Source organism: Thamnophis elegans, chromosome Z (assembly GCF_009769535.1).
Source record: "Thamnophis elegans isolate rThaEle1 chromosome Z, rThaEle1.pri, whole genome shotgun sequence".
Lineage (NCBI taxonomy): Eukaryota > Metazoa > Chordata > Lepidosauria > Squamata > Colubridae > Thamnophis > Thamnophis elegans.
In genome coordinates, this window is record NC_045558.1 from 96,687,727 (window position 1) to 96,702,279 (window position 14,553).

Genomic DNA, 14,553 nt, shown 5'->3' on the forward strand with positions numbered 1-14,553 from the left:
AAAAATCAATAGAGCAGGCATTTTTATTAGGGAAAACCTGATTAAGGGATTTGATATTGTAGTGTATGTTCCTCAAACAACCATATCTGGGTTGCAGAAATCCAAATGCCAAATACATAGCAACAACTATTTCCAGAAATAAAAATGATAGTAATAATAATAGTCATATAAGAATAACAATTAATAAATATAATTAATTAATGGAGAGAAAAGAAAAACAATAAAAAAACTCAAAGGCAGACTCAATGAATCACCAAGTCTTTTTCTGCCGTCAGTTTTCTATGTTTCAGACACCTCCTGACAGAATGGGTTTTTGAAGTACAGGTATAACAGCTCAGATCTTTCAATTATTATGTATTTTCTCAGAATTTTAAAAAGAGGAGTGGGCAACCTAAGAGCCTAGGGGCCCTTGTGAGACCATCTGGTTGTTTTTGGATGGTCAACTTTGACCAACATCCCTAGAAATATGTGAGTCCCCTGACCATGCAAAAATTGTATTCCTTGCTTAAAGAGGAGATAATAACAGCTTGCTGCTTCTTTTCGTAACATAAATCTATTAGTTATGAATGAATCTTCATTTTCAAATGAATTTCCTCTCTCTCCCTCTTCTCCTTTAAGAACCAAATCTGCTAGGTGCTGAAAGGAAGCAAGATGCAGAGACAGAGACTGCTTTCAACCCCTAATCTTGTGGAAGTGAAGTGCTGGATTCATGTTAATTGAAAAGTTTAAGGGATGGATGCTTATAAAGCTTTGGGCACTAATGTTATTTGTACACTAAAATGATTTGTTCTTTCTTGGCTGAACATCAAACAAAATGTGATGTAGGAGGCAAGGTGCATTTCTCAATGTTCTTAATTTCTTTTACTTATTTGCAGGCAATTAAGAAGGACTCTGAAATTAAGATGTAGTAGAGGGAAGACATTTTATTCTCCCAATCTTTTTTCTGTTTCTTTTGCCACAATTATTCTCTCCTATTATTCTCCCCAGTTACTTTTTTCCTATAATGGCAGACACTTTCCAACAAGCTGTTTTCCACACCAAAACCCTGTTCCTCCCAGCTGTTTTCCTTTCATCAAAAGGAATAGTGCAGCTTATTTTCCTCTGCTGCTGTTCTGATCAAAGTTGAATTATTCTAGAATTGCTTTAAAATAAAGCAGTCACTTCCCCTGCCGAATATATGTGTGTGTGTGTGTGTGTGTGTGTGTGTAACAAAGGCAACAGTAAAAATAATGGCTTTCTGTCGTGATGGTCTCTTGTGACGAGCCGATAGACAGAAAAAGGAAGCAGTATGTTTCCTCCCATATTTGGGCATACCAGGGATTGTGACACTAAATATATTCCTATTTCCCTGGCTCAGTGGATAAGGAGGAGAACCTTGTGGCTTAGTGGTTAACACAACTGCTTAATATGTAATACAGCACAGGTTCAAATCCCAGTAAGGGTATGGCTAGCTGATGAGAGCTAAATAGCTTGAAATAGATCTATACTAGTCTCCCTTTATTTATTTATCAGCACAAATGCAACATACATACATACATACATACATACATACATACATACATACATACATATATATATATATATATATATATATATATATATATATAACAAATGTTTGTTATATATATATAACAAAAAGGCAGCAGTAAAAATATTGGGTTTCTGCCTGGATGGTCTCTTGTGACGAGCCGAAGGCCAGAGAATGGAAGTGTGATCTTCCTCCCATATTTGGGCATATCGGGGGTTGTAAAAAAAAATCTTATATATATATATATATATATATATATATATATATATATATGTATGTATGTATGTATGTATGTATGTATGTATGTATGCATGCATGCATGCATGCATGCATGTATGTATGTATGTATGTTATATTTATGCTGATAAATAAATAAATATAACAAATGTAACAAAAAGGCAACAGTAAAAAATATTGGGTTTCTGTCTGGATGGTCTCTTGTGGCGAGCCGAAGACAGAGAGTGGAAGTGTGACCTTTCTCCCATATTTGGGCATACCAGGGGTTGTGACTTTAAATATAAATATATATATATATATATATATATATATATATATATATATATATATATATATAACAAATGTTTGTTATATATATATAACAAAAAGGCAGCAGTAAAAATATTGGGTTTCTGCCTGGATGGTCTCTTGTGACGAGCCGAAGGCCAGAGAATGGAAGTGTGATCTTCCTCCCATATTTGGGCATATCGGGGGTTGTAAAAAAAAAATCTTATATATATATATATATATATATATATATATATATATATATATATGTATGTATGTATGTATGTATGTATGTATGTATGCATGCATGCATGTATGTATGTATGTATGTTATATTTATGCTGATAAATAAATAAATATAACAAATGTAACAAAAAGGCAACAGTAAAAAATATTGGGTTTCTGTCTGGATGGTCTCTTGTGGCGAGCCGAAGACAGAGAGTGGAAGTGTGACCTTTCTCCCATATTTGGGCATACCAGGGGTTGTGACTTTAAATATATATATATATATATATATATATATATATATATATATATATATATATATATATATATTTATTTATTTATTTTATTTATTTATCAGCACAAATAAAAAAAAACCATATATATATATATATATATATATATATATATATATATATATATATATATATATATATTCACCCAAGCATAATTAATTAATTACTTCTTTTAGATTTTTTCATTCCTCCCTCATTACTTTATAATGTTGAAAGACTAACTCAAGGTGGCAAACATACCTAATACTACTTCCCAGGGGTGGGCTGCTGGGGGTTCACAGAAGTTCATGAGAACCTCTAATTAAGATTCTGTGCAGTTTGGAGAACCCCCAAATCCCACTCCTAGCTCGCCCCACCCACCCCAACCTGCCCCTCCCAGGTGTCCCCACACCACCTGTTTTGGATGCAGGTAACTGCAGGGTGCACGGGGAGGGCAAAAAACAGGCTTACCGGAAGTTCAGAAAGGCTGGGAACCGGCCAATTTCCAGCCACCAGAGCCTAGGGAGGTTGTTTTCTCCCTCCCAGGGGGTCAAAGAAAGCCTCCGTAGCCCAGGGAGGACAAAAACACACACCCCTGCCATGGTGCAGGAGGCCGATTAGGCCACTCCCACCATGGCCACTCCCCCAGCAACTGGGCAGAGAACCCGTTGCTAAAACCTTTGAACCCCACCCCTGCTCCTTCCTCTTCCTATTTTCATCCTCACAATAACCCTGTGAGTTAGGTTGGGTGGAGAGAGAGTGAGTGGCTTTCATGTCTAGGCAGGACTAGAACTCGTTGTCTATTGGCACCTTATTGATTACACCAAACTGGCTTTCCTATGCAGAACATTTATTAAGGGATCTTCCATACAACCAGTTCAATTGGCTTTCCTCCCATCCTTAATTCATAAGAAAAATAATTCTACAAAAACTGTGCTGCCACCATAGTTACCGTTAAGACCTTAGCCACAAGGTGGGTAGTACTACTGCTCTCCCACATAGTAATGAAGGGTAGTTTCAGGGCAGTGATGAATAGATTATCAGACATTATTTCTTCTCCCATCCATTATCAGCAACCAGGAGAAAAGCCAGCTTCTATTTACTCTCCCTCAATGAGTGATGGACCAGAGTTGGGAATTTGGGCCTTTGTTTTCATTATTTATTTTAACCTGAATTTTTTAATGGTGGCACACTCTTTCCAATCAGATGATGATCTGCCAGAACAGATCCCTGAAAAATGTTAAACTGTCTTCATGCTGCAAAAGGCAGGAAATGCAAATGAGCCCTGAAAGTGAATTCATTCTCAAAGTATGAATCCATATCAGAGGTGGAATTCAGCCAGTTCTGACAGGTTCTGGAGAACTGGTAGCGGAAATTTTGAGTAATTTGGAGAATGGGAAAATAGGCTGCCCCTGCCCCCCGCCGCTTCCTAGCTGATCTTCTTTTGATGCCCTGAAGAGGAGACCGGAGCTGGAAAGCAGGTTAGTGGGATAGGGAGGGGATTTTGCAGTAGCCTTCCCCTGCCACGCCCACAAAGCCATACCACGCCCACCACGCCATACCCACAGAACCGGTAGTAAAAAAAAAACTGAATCCCACCACTGATCCATATGTAACATTAGTAGCGCTACTTGCATGCCAGAGGAAGACCTGGATGGGGAGGAGGGAGGGGTAAAACTTACTGTCTTGCAGAAGGATCAAAAATATTTGGGGAAAAGACCCAGGAGTCTAGGCAAAGTCAAAAGAGCAGAAGAGCAAGCTGACTCTTTGGGGGAAAGAAAAAAATATGGGAGAAGCGCATTGCAAGATTTTGGTATCTGTTGCTAAAATTAATAATATTGAAGTAATTAGTAATAGCAGATCTTATGTAATCTAAATCTAAAATTGAGAGGTCATAGAAATATGAGCTACATGCCTTCCTTACATTCTGGCATATATTTTAAGGAAAGACACTGTTTTTCGTATTTTAGAAATGTTTGTTTATCATCCCATGCCTGTTAAGTACCTTTGGACTGAGCTGGGTGGAGTGCTGTGGTGTCGTAAGGAAATGTTGCAGGTACATGGATAAATGTTGAAACTCTGGGGTGTATTCAAGGTGTATGAACTTTGATCTTCGAAAATGTATTCATTTTGATACTTGCTTCAGGACCATTTGTGATATCAACTTGGTCTATTTGCGGAAAAAAGATAAAATCGTGCCTTTTTGTAATTGTAAATAAGTCCTGTGTAGCTTTAGACAGATAACAGAGCAGTAAGAGAAGGAGCCAGGGGAAGGGAATGAATTTTATAAAATTATGAATACCGTATATACTCGAGTATAGGCCGACCTGAATATAAGCCGAGGCACCTAATTTTACCACAAAAAACTGGAAAAGTTATTGACTCGAGTATAAGCCTAGGGTGGGAAATGCAGCAGCTACCGGTAAATTTCAAAAATAAAAATAGATACCAATAATGTTTTTGAATATTTATTTCAAAGAAAAACAGTAAACTAGCGGTGTATTCAATGAAATACTTCACTCACCTCATGATGCTGATGTCCCGCTGTGATGATGATGTCCCGTGCAGCCGCGGGAGCGATGTCCCGCCTCCTATGACACACGGCACAGTGATTCCTATCATTGGATCACTGTACCAGAGGAGGTGGGACATCGCTATGTGGCTGCTTGCCATAACAAGGAGGAGGTGGGACATCGTTGCAGAGCGGCAGGAGGGGGAGGAAGGGGAATCGTAAGACAGCCCTGCATTACATTAGAACGTGAGGAGGGGGGATGGTGCGGTGCGCGCTGCGCGGCAAACTGACACAGAGGGAGGGGAAACTCACAGGGGCACTGGGCCATTCACGAGTGTCACCCAGCGGCATGGCCCCGCCCCTTTTTCTCCTCCATTTCGGGCAAATTTTTCACTGACTTGAGTATAAGCCGAGGCGGCTTTTTTCAGCCCAAAAAGTGGGCTGAAAAACTAGGCTTATACTCGAGTATATACAGTAACATGGAAAGAGTTGCTAAAGACATTTTAGAAAACATAATGAGCTTGCTTCATTTTAATCTTGATTGCCTCTCTCTGTGTGTGGGTAGTTTGTCATATCATGTGAACGCATGTATGATTTAGTGCTTCACCATGTTAGGCAATCCCATAAAATATATTAATTAAATACCTCAGTAATATGTTTTCTGTGAGATAAATCAGCATATGATGGAATTCAGTCCTATTAAGCTACATTGGGGCTGCAAAATAAATGTGGCTGAAATTACAGAAAATAAATATTGATATGATTGTTTTTCTTAAAAGAAATAGAAGCTACTTCAAATTGCAGATGAGAGTGGATTTAACCATTTCCCGCCCAACTGGATTCCCCATGTTCACATTCTAAGTGCTCTAGATAGTTGTTAACTTATGACCTAGTAACCATGTTTGATGCAAATAGCATTCTCATGGAGTGTATGCATTAGTGTCGACAAAGAACTCATTATCTTCCCTTCGTTGTACTTTTCTAAGCCAGATCTCATCTCATCCCATTCCAAGGCTGTTTAATACTTCAAAGAAGCATTATAAGTATTATTTGTACTACTGTTATTTCACCATTTAGGCACCAACAAGTTTTTAAAAATGCATCGAATGGAGAACACAGAATAATACACATTCTGGTTTAGCATCTGTGCCCTTGATCCCAGTAAAAGCGAAAGCAGATGTGGGAGTGAAGTATTTTCAGAAGAAAGTGGCACAAAAAACATTAGCTGCTATGTATGCATGTTGTCAAGCAACAAGGAACAATGTTTTTGAACTGAGTTTCTGTTTTGGATGCAGGTAAGCGCAGGGCACATGTAGAGGCTCGGCACAGCCTTCCTCAACATACCATGTTTCCCTGAAAATAAGACAGGGTCTTATTTTCTTTTGATCCCCCCTTATTGGCCTTATTTTTGGGGAGGCCTTATTATTTTTGAGGTGCAGGAGACGGCGAGCATGGTCCCCTCATGGCTGCTACTGTGTTGCAATATTTTTGGGGAGGGCTTATTTTAGTTCATGCGCTGAAAAGCCTGATTGGGCTTATTATCCAGGGAGGTCTTATTTTTGGGAAAACAGAGTAGTGATTAGAAAAATCCAGAATGCCTCAATTTAGCTTGTGGTTCTAGACAAAGACCATATGAATTGAAGGACCGTGGCTGTATTACTTTTATTTATTGCTATATTTATTTAGTGTCCATGCCTCAGCATATATACCCCTGGGATGGTCCACAATAGAATAAGCATAATTTAAAAAACCAAAATTAATCCTCCATAAAATTATTAACAAAACAAAGTAAAAAGCAGAGGAAACACAGCTGAGAGGTGATAAAGGTGATTAATATGTTGGTTTACAAAGGTTAAACACTTGGAAGCTCAAAAATCCTATTTACATTAAATGCTTCAGGAAGTGTCAGGAAGCCTCCCCAAAGGTGATGGTAGGTCCAGGAGGATTCCTAAGACTCGGTGCTCAAGTTCAAAGGCATCTTCCTTGCTTGATAACTGCTTCTCCTGGGCCAAGAAATGTCTTTGCCATCCCTCTTCTCTATCTTGATGCTTTTCTGATGGATGAGATTTCTATTCCTGTAATGGAATTGAAGGGATGCTGTGGCTCAGTGGCTAAGACACTGAGCTTGTCGATCAGAAGGTCAGTAGTTCAGTGGTTCGAATCCCTAGTGCCGCGTGAGCTCCTGTAACTTGTTCCAGCTTCTGCCTACCTAGGCAGTTCAAAAGCATGTAAAAATGCAAGTAGAAAAATAGGGACCACTTTGGTGGGAAGGTAACAGTGTTCCATGCGCCTTCCATGTTTAGTCTTTGGATAGTGTTGGCTCTTTGGCTTTGAAACGAAGATGAGCACCACCCGCTAGAGTCGGGAACGATTAGCACATATATGCGACAGGAACCTTTTCCTTAATGGAATTTGGTCTTGCAAGAAGATAGAGGGAGGCTGCTTTGGTTCTGATACACTGGGGTCACACTTCCCCCTCATTTAACAGATGCAGTGTAATATATCTTCCCAATGTGCTAAGCTTTGATCTGAATTCTGTTTTTGTCTATTTTTCTAAGAAAGGTAAAGTGGGCCATTATTCTTCATTCATTAAATACTAATGAAGTGAAAGAGCAACCTTGGTGAGCAAGGAGAATAAGCGCCAAAGAATATTTGAGAGAATTAGAGTTGAATTTGGGGTTTCATCTGTACTTTTGACCTATGACCTTTTATTTTTCATGCGGAATAAGTGGAAGCTAGGGTTTCTTCTTCTTTTTGTGCCCTCAAGTCATATTGACAATAGGCCTGCAGTAGTCCCTGCAGATTTTTTTTGGCAAGGTGTTTCAGAAGTGGTTTGCCATTGCCTCCTTCCTAGACCTGAGAGAAGGTGAGTGACCCAAGATTAGCCAGCTTTGTGTCTAAGACAGGATTAGAACTCATGATTTCCTGGTTTTCTAGCCTATTGCTTTAATCATTACACCAAAGTCTGTCTCTGCCTCTGTCTGTCTGTCTGTCTGTCTGCCTGCCTGCCTGCCTGCCTGCCTACCTGCCTGTCTCTCTCTCTCTCTGTTAAATTAAAGGTTTGTATCCAATAAAATTGCACAACTATTTTCTATACATGCTCAGAGACACTTCTTTTAAATAATAATAATAATAATAATAATAATAATAATAATAATAATAATAATACAAACCACTAGAATATGCCCTAATTATGATGACATGAGGTAGTAACTCCCAACCCAGACCCTTCTAGATTAGGTGTTCAACATCGGCAACTTTAAGATTTCTGGACTTCAACTCTCAGGCCCAATGCCAATGTTGGATTTCTGGGTGTTGAAGTCCGAAAGTCTTAAAGTTGGAAAGGGTGGACACCCCTGATTTGGATTATGATCTGCAACTCTCAGCAATAGCCATGCTAACTGGGGAATTTTTTAATTTTTAATTAATTTATTTATATCAGAGATATAATTTCAAAAGATACATTGCTAAATGAATGTTATATAAGTAATGTGCAATATAATATTAATAAAAGATTAACCATAGCCAAGTTCCTTACCATTGGTAGAGCCTTTTATTCTGAGCTGGGCTGCATTATAATTTCTTTTTCTCCCCATTTCTTGTCTTTTCTTAGATATCCTCCTAGATGATATTGTCCTTACCCACTCACTGTTTTTGCCCACGGAGCAGTTCCTACAACAGCTGTACCAACAATATCCTTCCTGCAAACTTTTGGAAAAATCCCTTTAATAGGAGAAGAGTTGTGGAAAAAAAATCCATTTCACTTTTCATGTTTTCATATTCTTGGATCTTCTTGTATTTTGTTATTCTACAGCAGGAGTGTCAAACTCGTGGCCCAAGGGTCGGATGCCTCACGTGCTGGCCCCGCCCCTGCCCGGTTTAGCGAATGCTCTGAAGATGCAGTGATGAACCAAGTTTGACACCCTGTTGTACAGGGTGTTGTTGCATAAGTGGTTAATTTCCTGAGAATTTCAGCTACAATTTTCATTTTAAAGGCATATTTCTAGTCATTATGAATTGAAAATATGTGAACAGCACCCAGTGAAAGTTTTGGAGTCATTAAATGTGGCCCATAGCTGTATGATTTTTGTATCCCTTGACCTTGGCAAAATTAGCTAGAAGCTGCCAAAGAAATGATGCTAAATGAGTTACATAAAAGAGTGATTAGCATTTTTAAAAGGCAGTTGATCTCTAGGAAGCTTATTGAATTTTTTTTTTAAATGGCCTTTAAAAATGGGAATAATTCTTTATAAGGGACAAATGCCCTTTTAAAAGTTTATTCTAGAGAATCACTAAAAAATTATATCATGCAGTATTACTGTCCTTTTTTTAAAATTGGCTGTTGCTTAAGGAGGACAGGAAAGTTCTGATACAATGATGTTGTGCCACCTGTTCTTTTAATTCTGCATGATTTGTAAAATCTGGCCTGCACATATCCTTTTAGCCCTCTCTGCAATTTATCCTTCAGAGATTGCTATCATCATAAACAATTCAATTGTGCTTGTATTTAGATATAGCTTTCACTCTACTCTTCTTAGGAAACTGGTGAGGGACTGTCACTTTAATCTTTAGAAGACAATATTTGTAGCTCTAGGTTGAAACGAGGTGCTCTCTGAGCTCGGTTGTTTACCTGCAGACATTTCATTACCAAGCGGGTAACTTCTTTCGTATTTGTTATCTTCAGTGTTTGAAATAAATATTCAAGCCTTTCCAGAAGTATTCCGAAACTATTCCACTCACACCATTCCCATTGATCAGAGACATTTCTGGGCATGGAAAGCTCACAACACAATTCTGATAAACTTGGAACATTTTAAACCAAAATTGGGAGTTTTAAATTCAAAATGTTCAGAACTTTAAATTTTTTGTATGTCTTTACAGTTTTGTGATTATTTGGAATTAAGGTCAACAGGTTAGTTGTGCAAAATTCCTTTGGTTTTTCTCATTACCATCTGGATTCAGATTAATTCCACTTCATTCCCAGATCTGTCGTTTGGAATACTTCCTCCATTCTATTTATTTGTTCTTTCCTGAAACTTCATGCTATGGGTTTACCTTAACCTGCCTTTCCTACCTTCATGACGGCGTCAGCAATCCCATCCCCGCCATGCTGGAAAGAAGACGAGGCTGTGCACCGGAAACGAGCAGTTTTGATCATTTTACTGCACTTTCTTGAAACATTCAAGGGGATTCTGCAAGAAGAAGAGAAGGCTGGCAAAGTCATCAAGGTATTACGGAGCTTTTTTTGCCCTGCTTTCATGAGAACGAACTAATTAAGAAATGGATATGGCTGGATTAAAAGATCACAATCGTTGTTTTTCTAAACGTTATTTCATATGTCTAAGGAGGCAAGTTTCATGGTTAGCTAGATGCCGTTGGGCAGTAGTTGCTATTACTTTGTTTAGGCACTTTGAAGTTATTTGGCCCAAGCAACTTTCTCTTCACTTTCAGGATCTGTATTTGCTGATCATGAAAGATGCATCCCTCTACCACAAACTGGAAGATGAAATTCTGAAGTTACATCAACTTGTGGACACAGTGGAACTCAAGTAAGTTAAATATGGCAACATGGATGGGAAAGTTTTGGTTCCCATTTGGACTGAATCCAGATAAGTCAGAGTAACGGTGGTCGTAGAAGCCTTTTTCATATCATTTTTTATTCTGAATGCGGTTAAACTATCCTGGGTTAAAGTGATTCATAATATAGGGGTCTTCCTGGATTCTAAGCTAATATTTGGGGATCAGGTGGAAGCTGCGTCTAGGGAGTCCTTTGCAGAGTTATATCTTGTGCGCTAGTTACAATCTTATCTCGATATAAAAGCTCTTATTACCTTTGTACCTTGTCTAGACTATTGCTATGCACATTAGATGAGATTGCCCATGAAAATCACTTGGAAACCAACTGGTCCAAAATAGAATGGCTTGAATGATGAGGGTGCTGCTGGGTATTTACATGTAACACCTCTAGTGTAGGAGCTTCACAGACTACCTACTATTATGGGTGGTTGCCATTTTTAAAGCTCTCCTGTAGTTACATACTTCAGGAGCATCTTACTCCCAGGAAGGAGATTAAACATTGCTATTTCTAACTGGGAATCAATTATTTCTCAGATTGCATGATTTAATTTCAAAAATCATAGATTCAGATCTTGAAGCTGCTGTTGGACCTATTGGGAAATGGGACATAGATGTTTGTCGCATTGGCCAAATTTGCATAACACACTAACTTAAAATGTGACTGGATGCTTTGTAGCTTAGTGAACTGCGTCAGTCATAGCTATTTTGAAGGATGTAGTTACTGTCTCTTCTGGCTTCTAAATCTTGCCATCTGGCTACAGAGTGACTGAAGAAACCCAACCACCCAGTAAGCAGGTCAAGCCTTTATTCAGACATTTTCGCCGCATAGATTCATGTCTTCAAACCCGAGTTGCTTTCCGTGGATCTGATGAAAGTAAGTAATAAAGATTATCCTTGGCAGTGGGGTGGAAGAGATAATAAAATTAAAGTTTTGTTTATAGGAACTGAATAAGGAAAGCGATACAATTTCATCCTACCATTGGCAAAAATTTGCAAATGCACACAATCTCTTGAATAAATTAGACAGGATTTGCCATTCAACTTTTCCAGACCAAAATATCCACTTGGAATGTTTAGAATGTGGTTTGGCATTCTCTCAAAATTATTGTTATGGCGGGATTTGTGCATTTCCAATTAGGACTGTTGTCTCCCAAGAAAAATGTTACAATGACCTCTGCTTTCTTTTCTGCCTTCTCTATTGCAGCCTTTTCAAAGTTCAGAAAATAAGAGATTAGAGAAAGTAGGGGAAAAGTAAAAGCAGTCAAGTTAGGGTTTTTTAAAATATTTTTTATTATTTTTTATAAATGTATCAAATCAGTGTGTGGACCGTGCGGCACCTGGGTGTCATACATTCTAATACAAATAAAGCTATTAAAGTTAATTATAATTGTTACATTCAATCAACTTATGTATTTCTAGTAATAATACACATTTATATTAGGTTGCAGTCTATCATTGTTCAATTGTTCCATATTTTCTCTTATTATTACTTCCATCTTATTATATGAAAATGTATACACTAATATTCCCCTTCTCATATTTCTATCACTTATTTTAACTTTTAATCATGTCACTCTTTATTAAAAGAGTTTTCCTTTCTTTTCTCTCTAACTTCTAATCATGTCACCTATCTAAAGAAAAAAAACAATAAGCAGAAAGATATATATATATATATATATATATATATATATATATATATATATATATATATATATATATATATATATATATATATAAAAGGAGAAGCAAATAATAAGTTAGTTTAAGGTACAGTTTGTCAATCTTGCTGGTTGAGGAATTCTCAGGGTTGAAGCTGACACACCTCAGTTGCCAAGTTTGGAAAACACTGCAATAATGCCCCTTTTCACTGGCTCCAGTTCTTCTGTCTTTGCAGAAAAAAGGTGTGCCAAATGAAGCAGAAACAAGTTTTTCTTCATACTACATTCTAAGAATTTGGCATGATAACATAGGAAAGAGCTAAACTAAAAATTAAGTCGGCATGTTCAAAAGATTTTAAAAATTAAAAATATCTCAGTAATCATTCAGCAGCATCAAGTTAGGTTTATAAGACAGTAATGGGGCAGGAACAAACAGGGACACTGATGTTGATTAATCCCTGTTCCAGGGATTAATAAATTGGGCTTTTCTACGAGTTGAAACTTCAAAGTGTCACACAAATCAAATGATAGAAGTCTAACTTGAGATGCCATGAGTGATGTCTCAAGGTCTGTATTTAAGGGGGAAAGAGAGGGAATTAAGCAGCATCCTTGTCATTGTCCTACATATAGTTTTCCAGATGAGTGATGAAACTAGGAAACTCCTTAATCTGTCTAGAAGCAACAGAATTCCACCAGTGTTGACTGTTCCTGCTGTTTCCATATTGGAGGACCAACATTACAGGCTTTTCCAAATGCAACATGTTGGCTTGATCACATCTAACTGTGGCCAGAGTCTCAGAGACACTGATAGGATTCAAGCCATCACTGAAGTCCCTTGCTATTCCAGATTTCAGCAGTTTGGTTGTCTCCCCTTTTTTTCTAGTCTTCTGCCGAGTCTATATGCCAGACCATTCCTATGTCACCATCCGCAGCCGCCTCTCAGCCTCTGTGCAGGACATCCTCACGTCAGTGACCGAGAAACTTCAATATTCTGATGAACAGCCTACACGGGAGGAAGCTCTCATTCTGGTGGCTGTTGCATCATCAGGAGGTATCTATCCCTCAGGAAGAATGATAGTGACACCTCTGTGGTTTGGGTTATCCTTCCAGTCTTGAAACTCAAAACTTTCAGAAAATAAAAGGTCAAAGAGGGGAAAAGGACAACAGGTTATAGTTACTATTACATCTTACTGCTATCTTTTTCATTGTCTCAATAGCAAGTTCATTTTGCTCCTGGTCAAAATGAAGCACATTCAGGTTTTCTTGTTTGTTGCACCAGAATGAGGCCTAAGAAGAAGGTAGTAGACTTACTTAGTGCCTAGGGTCACATAGTATGCAGGGAAATGTACATGTACAGCAAAAGTGAAACAGAGTAGTGAATTAATGAATAATTAATTAATTATTCAATAACATAAGTTGAAATAGAGGATAGTTCTTTTTTCCAGTTTAACATTTTATTGAGTTATAAAATATTGTAAAGTAAATAGAAAAGCAGAGGGGAGGAAAAGGGGGAAGAGAAATGAAGAAGGATAAGAAAAAAAAAGAAAAAGCATTGACTTCCAACTCTCTCTGTTGCAGTAAAATAAGGCACTAACATCAAATCACAACTTTTTGCTTTTTCATATGAACAAGCTATTTCGGTAAAGATCTATCAATCTACTCGGTGAAACCCTAAATCAAAATTTCATTCTTTTCCACTTCAAGCATGAAGTTCAGAAGTGGTCTCCATGTTGAAACAAAAGTACTTATGTTCTTTTCTTTAATCAAAGTAGTCAGTTTTGCCATTTCAGCCAGCTCCATCAACTTCTGCAACCATTTGTCCATAATAGGAATTGAAGTGTCCTTCCATTTTTGTGTATATCTTGCTGCTGTCAACATATATACATAATAACAAAGTGAAATAGAAGATAGTTAAGTTGTATGTTGTTCCTTTGTCTGCTTTGTGGAAGACTTAATGAGTGAAAGTCCTTCTGCCTAAAGTTTGGTTTTAAAGACTGGGAGAGTCTCAACACTTAAGTCTAAAGCCAAAAATGAAATAATGAAATAATACTTATAAATGGTGTCCCAAGCCAAGCCAGTTGCAACTCTCCAGGGTGTTCAGATAGACAAGATAGGACAAATGGTTTTTTGGGGGGGAGGGGTTCTTACCTTAGGCATTCCAGATGTGATTGCACTGTGAGAAACTCCACTGGTGCCAGATGTCAAAAAAAGTGGGCCAGCTACATATTGAAGCATAAAATGTGTGTTCATTGAAAGGAGGATTTATAGACTTCATGA

At 37.9% G+C, this 14,553-nt stretch overlaps 1 protein-coding gene across 1 annotated transcript in view; it reads left to right on the forward strand.

Annotated features, from left to right (window-relative positions):
• Positions 1–14,553, forward strand: part of RAPGEFL1 (Rap guanine nucleotide exchange factor like 1) — a 69,147-nt gene that overhangs the window by 27,080 nt on the left and 27,514 nt on the right. Inside the window, exons 2-6 of the mRNA XM_032237812.1 lie at positions 8,655–8,733; positions 10,116–10,269; positions 10,493–10,590; positions 11,380–11,492; positions 13,160–13,327. Of these exons, the coding sequence (XP_032093703.1) occupies positions 8,655–8,733; positions 10,116–10,269; positions 10,493–10,590; positions 11,380–11,492; positions 13,160–13,327 (612 nt within the window). The remainder of the gene's footprint in view (positions 1–8,654; positions 8,734–10,115; positions 10,270–10,492; positions 10,591–11,379; positions 11,493–13,159; positions 13,328–14,553) is intronic.